Source organism: Phyllobates terribilis, unplaced genomic scaffold (genome assembly GCF_046119375.1).
Source record: "Phyllobates terribilis strain yellow unplaced genomic scaffold, ASM4611937v1 Scaffold_3__8_contigs__length_932513732, whole genome shotgun sequence".
Classification (NCBI taxonomy): Eukaryota; Metazoa; Chordata; class Amphibia; order Anura; family Dendrobatidae; genus Phyllobates; species Phyllobates terribilis.
The window spans coordinates 16443724-16451197 of NW_027362763.1; the positions used below are offsets into that span (position 1 = coordinate 16443724).

Here is a 7474-nt window from a genome sequence, read left to right on the forward strand (position 1 = left end):
GCACTCTAATCTGCACACCCTTACAACAACAGGCATCATTACGGGGACCATCCCCCCACTACCCCATGCGGGGAAGTAACGTATACCTTCCTACTTAGGCCTTCTATCAGGATGTAATCACTATCCTTATATCTAAGAACATTTCTCCCTCCATTTAGGGCCCACCATTAACCATCATCGGCTGCAAATCTACAATACTACCTCTGGCAATAGGACCTAAATCCATCAAGTCGAGAATACTCAACACCGGAGGACAATTTATCCCTCTATCCCCGTCCTATACAAATATTTTATCAATTTTAGTTGTATGATTTTATATCAATAAAGCATTTTTTAATCAATTATCTCAATTATTTAATCTTTTAGCTCATTCACACAACAGTTCAGGGCGAATTCAATATATTATATCCATTTACCCTACTCTTTGGGCAAACTGTGGCATTGCCTCTGAATTCGCAGCAGTCCTGCTGGCAAGATCCCTTTAGTGCCACTGTTCTATATCCCCAAGTATTCCGATTACCAATATATTAGATGTCAACCAACATTGGACTGGTAGTCTAATTAGGTCAGCTAGCCAATCTTGATTTTTAGATGTGACCCAATGTTGGGAAACTGGACAAGTCTGTAGATATCCTTTGCAAATAATCGACCGGAGGGTTTGGAGCTTCAGCCACAAGGGAATGAAGAGATTGTATTTAAAACAATAAGGTCCTATCCTATCTCATTTTCTCCATTGCACTTAAATATTGACTATGGACTTGTAAAATTCATCAAGGCTTTAATATACAATTTAAAATTCATATACCTTTTCACATTAGTTGGAAAAAAAAGTATTATTTATAAGGTCAACTTTTGTATCATCTTCTTAACCCCATCTTTAAAATCATGGTTTTTCAAGTTGTAAATTATAGGATTAAATAACGGCACCAAAACAATGTATAAAAGGGCAAAAAAAGTATCTTGTTCTGGATAATAACTCGATGCTGGCCTCATGTACGGGAAAATGATGGTCCCATAGAAAATGCTGATACATGTGAGGTGGGAAGAACAGGTTGAAAATGCTTTATAGCGTCCTTCCGTAGATTTGATCTTCAGGATCGCAACAATTATGAAAACATAAGAGATCAATGTCAGCAAGAATGTAGAAAGAGTCAAAAGACTGCCAACTATGCAATTCATCATTTCTACTTTATAAGTATCACTGCAAGAGATCTTAAGGAGAGGTGAAAGGTCACAGAAAAAATGGTCAATTTTATGGGATGCACAAAATGATAGCTGAGAAACAAGGGAAACATGTCCTGCTGGATCCAGAAGACCGATGATCCAAGCAGATGTTGCAAGTCCAGTGCAATGTTTGAAACCATAGGCGGATTATAGTGAGGGCAATCTGGGCTACCGTCCGGGGCCCGAGGCTCCAGGGAGGCCCATGGCCCGAGAATTTATTGCCCCCATTATAATTCGTATATATTATAACCGCCGGTGTCGCAGGTCCTTTATGCTGAGCCCGCGCTGCCGCATTACGTCTGGCAGGACGTACCCAGCATACAGAGTGCGGTCGCTGCGGCTGAAGCCACGCCTACCAAAGAGCTTCTGCTTTAGTTGATGGTGGCTCTGCCGGCTCCCGCGCCTGACGATTGGAGACAACCTGCCGCTCCTGCTCCTCCTGTTCTCCCTCCTCCTTCGCTCCTCCTGTAGCTGCTGCTCGTCTGCCACTATGTAAAGTATGCATAATGTGGGCCATGTGGCAGACAGGCAGTGGTAACAAGCAGCAGCGTTCTGTGTAAAAGTGCAGGGGGGCCATTAGTTTCATTTTTAAAATGTGGGGGATGGAAGTATACTAAGACTACATGGGGTAATGTGCCCCTCCACTTTGGAAATTTTGCTTGCCTTATGCATTTATATGTATGATACAAGCAACATTTCCAAGGCACATAAAGAACAGTGGCATTTTGCCCATGTAATTTCAGTATACTCCCATCCCCCACATTTTATACACAACAATAATAGTACGTGCCCATGATTAGGCTATAGTAGTGCTTTGGACACAGCGTATTTTCGCTCTGTCCAATCACGCAGGTAAATCCGCACATGTTCATTGAACACATGTGGAATTACCGCACCCTATACATTCTATACTGGAAACTTCTGTTGCGTCTCCACTGCAGATAATTGACATGCTGTGGCTCGTAAAACCACGCCGCCAGTGAGTTTAAGCGGAGGTCAATAATAATACAGAGGGCATGGGATTTCTATAAATCCCATCCTCTGTGCTTGTAATGTAGAACACAGCATTTTGGACGCAGTGCAGGTGAGCTGCGTCCAAAACACTGCTAGCACGGATTGTGGGCACGTACCAGAAAAGGCCACTTGCCCTTAGATACAGAGCGCCACTGCAAATTCTCCTTCTACACAAATATACTACTGTCAGGGTTTCATGGTCAACAGTCACATACAGTGACTGCGGACTAATGTTAGGCAATGAGAAGTCTTTTAAAGGGAAACTGTCTAGTAAAATATACACTATTAACCTGCAGATATAGGGTTAATCTGCAGGCTAATAGCGTTCTGAGAACGTGCGGACACCACTTAGGCTACAGACACATTAGCGTATGGCATTCGATGCGATATGATATGTTAATGACACTCGGCTCCTGCTCTGCGGGGAGCCTGAGCCGAGTGTCAGTGCTCCGTGCTCCGATCCTCTCGTATGAGAGAATCACAGCAGAGAAGGCGTAGAAAGTAATTTCTCCATCTCCTCTAGCTAGCATCCGGGAGAATCGCACTCCACTCGTGTGATATCCGAGTGCAGTGCGTTGTTTCACACGTACCCATAGACTTTTATGGGTGTATGCCATCCAAATTTCGCATTCAATCGCAGCATACTGTGAGGTTTTTTTTCAGTCTGATCTTGATCTGATCAGAGCTGAAAAAAAAACACATATGAGCACAGAATCATTGATTAACATTGGATCGAATGCAATCCGTTTTTTATCGGATTGCATTCGTCCGATTTAATCACAAGTGGGAGCAGCTCTCAGAATCCCGCTGCCTGGAGAAAACCAACTTTCATCCTCCCGGCAGCTTCAGGCTTTCAGTCATAGAGGTGCTGCTGGGCGGCTTCAGTAACTGCTCAGCTGTAACGGTGCCCTTGCACTGACTGACAGCCGGCGCCAATGCTGAGCGGGCTGTCAGTACCAGGGCGCAGTTACAGCCAGGATCTGTCTTTCGCAGCCAAGGGTAGAGCTGAGCTCCATCGGCTGCTGTTAACTCCTTTTAAAGGGGTTTTCCACAACTCAGACAACCCCATCTCAATCTGTGTCTTTCACCCTTGTAAAATAACAGCACTTATACTCACCGACGGTGCTGCTGGCACGGCACCGGCAGTAAGTGTGTCACCCTGCTGTTCACAGGTACCACAGGACCGAGGGTGCATGGACGGACTTCTCCACAAGAGGCCCTCATTACATACACACACCTCCACCCTTCCACCTCATACCACCAGAGGGAGCCCGTTAGGGATATACACTGTGTGCAGAATTATTAGGCAAGTTGTATTTTAGAGGATTATTTTTATTATTGATCAACAACTATGTTCTCAATCAACCCAAAAGACTCATAAATATCCAAGCTTAATATTTTTGGAAGTTGGAGTGGTTTTTTTTTTTAGATTTGGCTATTTTAGGAGGATATCTGTTTGTGCAGGTAACTATTACTGTGCAGAATTATTAGGCAACTTAATAGAAACCAAATATAATCCCATCTCACTTGTTTATTTTCACCAGGTAAACCAATATCAGTGCACACAATATAGAAATAAACATTTCTGACATGCAAAAACAAAAACAAAAAAAATTAGTGATCAATATAGCCACCTTTCTTTATGATGACACTCAACAGCCTTCCATCCACAGATTCTGTCAGTTGCTTGATCTGTTTTCCATCAACATTGCGTGCAGCAGCCACCACGGCCTCCCAGACACTGTTCCGAGAGGTGTACTGTTTTCCCTCCCTGTAGATCTCACATTTTATGATGGACCACAGGTTCTCTATGGGGTTCAGATCAGGTGAACAAGGGGGCCATGTCATTATTTTTTCTTCTTTTAGACCTTTACTGGCCGGCCACGCTGTGGAGTAGTTGGATGCATGTGATGGAGCATTGTCCTGCATGAAAATCATGTTTTTCTTGAACGATACCGACTTCTTCCTGTGCCACTGCTTGAAAAAGTTGTCTTCCAGAAACTGACAGTAGGTCTGGGAGTTGAGCTTCACTCCATCCTCACCCCGAAATGTCCCAAAAGTTCATCTTTGATGATACCAGCCCATACCAGTACCCCACCTCCACCTTGCTGGCGTCTGAGTCGGAGTGGAGAGCTCTCTGCCCTTTATTGATCCAGCCTCTGGCCCATCCATCTGGAGTCACTCTCATTTCATCAGTCCAAAAAAACCTTTGAAAAATGAATCTTAAGATATTTCTTAGCCCATGCTTGATGTTTTATCTTATGTTTCTTGATCAAAGGTGGTCGTTTTTCAGCCTTCCTTACCTTGGCCATGTCCCTGAGTATCGCACACCTTGTGCTTTTTGATACTCCAATAACGTTGCAGCTCTGCAATATGGCAAAACTAGTGACGAATGGCATCTTGGCAGCTTCACGTTTGATTTTCCTCAATTCATGGGCAGATATTTTGCGCCTTTTTTTGGCCAACACGCTTCTTGCGACCCTGTTGGGTATTTGCCATGAAACGCTTGATTGTTCGGTGATCACGCTTCAAAAGTTTGGAAATTTCAAGACTGCTGCATCCCTCTGCAAGACATCTCACAATTTTGGACTTTTCTGAGGCAGTCAAATCTCTCTTCTGACCCATTTTGCCAAAGGAAAGGAAGTTGCCTAATAATTAAGCACACTTTATATAGAGTGTTGATGTCATTAGACAACACCCCTGCTCATTACAGAGATGCACATCACCAGATTTACTTAATTGGTAGTTGGCTCTCAAGCCTATGCAGCTTGGAGTAGGACAACATGTATAAAAAGTATCGAAGTGATCAAAATAGACATTTGCCTAATAATTCTGCACGCGGTGTATATATGGAGAGTGGAGCCAGGCAGTCAGTCAGAAGAGAGAGTCTGTCAGACAGAGTCAGAGAGTCTGAGAGCGTGCTGACGCTGAGAGCAGCGAAGACGCAGCACGTCTGCTGCTGGGTTCTGAGGGCCCCGAGTGTGGCCGACGGCGAGGAGGAGAGGAGAGAGGAGTTGAGGGGGCAGAGGAGCATCATAGGCTCACCCCAAATATACAAACCGGACACCGGGTCCACGCCTACAGGGTCCTTTATACCAAGTAGAGATCACCGGCATACCAGGAGGACTACAAGTCCCTGGCCGACCTGAAGCTAAACCCTTAACAGGATCAGGAACCATGAAGGCCCCAGCGTTACCAGGGATAGTGGTTGGCAGCAGAAGGTCCTACTACCAAGAGACAGGTGAAGGAACAGCACGACACATAAGCTAGGCCCAGTTGCAGGCTGGCCAGGAGCATACAGAGAGGCAGACATGGACCAGTAGGCCTTATACCCAGTCACTGGGGAGAAGTCCTGAAGTGCACCCATCCTACTGAGTACCCTGGACCGTACCTGACATAAGCACCAGTAAAGGTATTGAAGCGAATCCCGTGTCTCTGTCAGTTACTCCTGCTGCGCCATTCCGCCTGCATTACAGGTCCCAGTATCACCACCCACCATCAAACTCTACCCTGCCCTGAGGCCCGCTCCACCTGTGGGGAGCCGTTCCATCCTAGCTGCCTCATCAACTGCCTCAGAGGTCTACAGCGCTGGTACAAATTACCAGAAACCACAGGTGGTGTCACGATCGAACTATAAACCCCATATAAACTTTTCCCCCTTTTTAGTTGACCGCCCTGGGCCACGGACTGGGCCAGCCACTGTGACATATCCCTTTCCCCCAGCATCTATCGGCCCGGACTCAGAGTACCCCATTGCCCTGGGGGCGCGACAACTTCTGGCGTCACAAACAGGATTTCGTGCCCGTTGCCACCGGATACTGTGTGCCGTATTGAACTGTGTTTTTACTGTGGTGAACATCGGCGCCATTACCGCGTCGCCGCGCGGGAAGAAGAGGGGCGTAACCGCGGGAATTGGAGAGACGTGACTGCTAGAAGCGCGGGAAGCTCAAGCCCCGCCTCGCGCTCTGACGCAGCACCAAGAAGCGTCATGCCCTGGAAGGAGACCGTCATCTGTGGAGCTGTGGCCTACCCGATTAAAGAAACAGGAGGTAGGCTACGGTTCACTAGCGGGGCGCAACCATGGCCGACGACCAGTGAGACGCTGTAGCACCGGATAACGCTTCAGATGCTCAACTTGTGCCCGGCGCTGCTCAGGCCGGAGCGGCCGCCCCACCAGCAGGGGTCGTGACTCAGTTAATACCCATGGCCCTGCCATATATCCCTGGAGCAAAATGGCTTCCCCAGTATGATGGCAAACCAGACACCCTGTCTGAAATCAAGAGAAAGATATGCGGTGTATTGGACATGTATTCAATGACTGGTAAGCAGAGAGCTGCTGTTGTGCTGGGACAATTGACTGGTGCCGCAGACCAGGAATCAGTATCCATTATCTTTTAGAGACTGCAAACTGTCTTTGAAAACCGCAATGAGACAGATCTCCGGATGAGGTTCTACCACTGTACCCAGAAACCTGAGGACAGTATCCGGGACTATGCCTGGCACTTACAGGAAGCCTTGCGGACCCTGAAACAGGTTAGTCCAGCCAGCATACAAGTTGAGAATAAAATGCTGACAGAACAGTTCATCCGGGGGTTGAGGTCCCAGGAGGAGAGCAGAACTGTACGGTGGCGGGCCTTCGATCATCCAAATGCCACCTTTGACACCCTGAAGGACATGGCTATTAAGGGTCTGCAGCCCCTGGAACCATCAGATACTGCTATCCAGCGTTACCAGGGTAGGGCCACCCCAGTGCCCGCAGCACCCACTGCTCCTTCATTAACGGCTGAAACAAAGATGCAAACAGTGCCCCCTAGCAAGCTGGACAGTCTGAGCTCTGAAGTGCGTCAGCTAAGTAAAACCCTGGCAACTATCCTGAGCACCCTGCAGCTACAGACAAAGCCTGAGCCGGAAGGAAGGATCCTACTCGCCGACAGTCCTGAGGATGTCCCCTGGATGAGGAGAAGAAGAAGGAGGACAACTTCACCACGTAGGAGGACAGTGCCACCCCGTGGGACGACCAACGACCAACGTTGCCCTCCAGGAGACTTTATCTGCTACCGTTGCCACAAGGCAGGCCACACCGCGCGGAGCTGTCCTTTAAACGGGCAAACCCTGTGGCTGAGGGCCGACACCCAGGAGTAACTCAACCAGGCCCATCCAGCTGGTACGACCGGTTCGTAGAAGGAAGGCCTTTCCTGTCCATCGTGCTGGACGGCATAGCAACACCTGTGTTACT

At 47.5% G+C, this 7474-nt stretch overlaps 1 protein-coding gene across 1 annotated transcript; it reads right to left on the reverse strand.

Moving 5' to 3' along the window:
- Window positions 1–837: 837 nt before the first annotated feature.
- On the reverse strand, window positions 838–1371 carry LOC141257880 (olfactory receptor 5AR1-like; the record flags this gene model as incomplete). The annotated part of the gene is made up of 1 exon (XM_073672887.1): window positions 838–1371. A coding segment is annotated over one exon (534 nt), but the record flags the coding sequence as incomplete, so codon positions are not given.
- Window positions 1372–7474: the final 6103 nt, after the last annotated feature.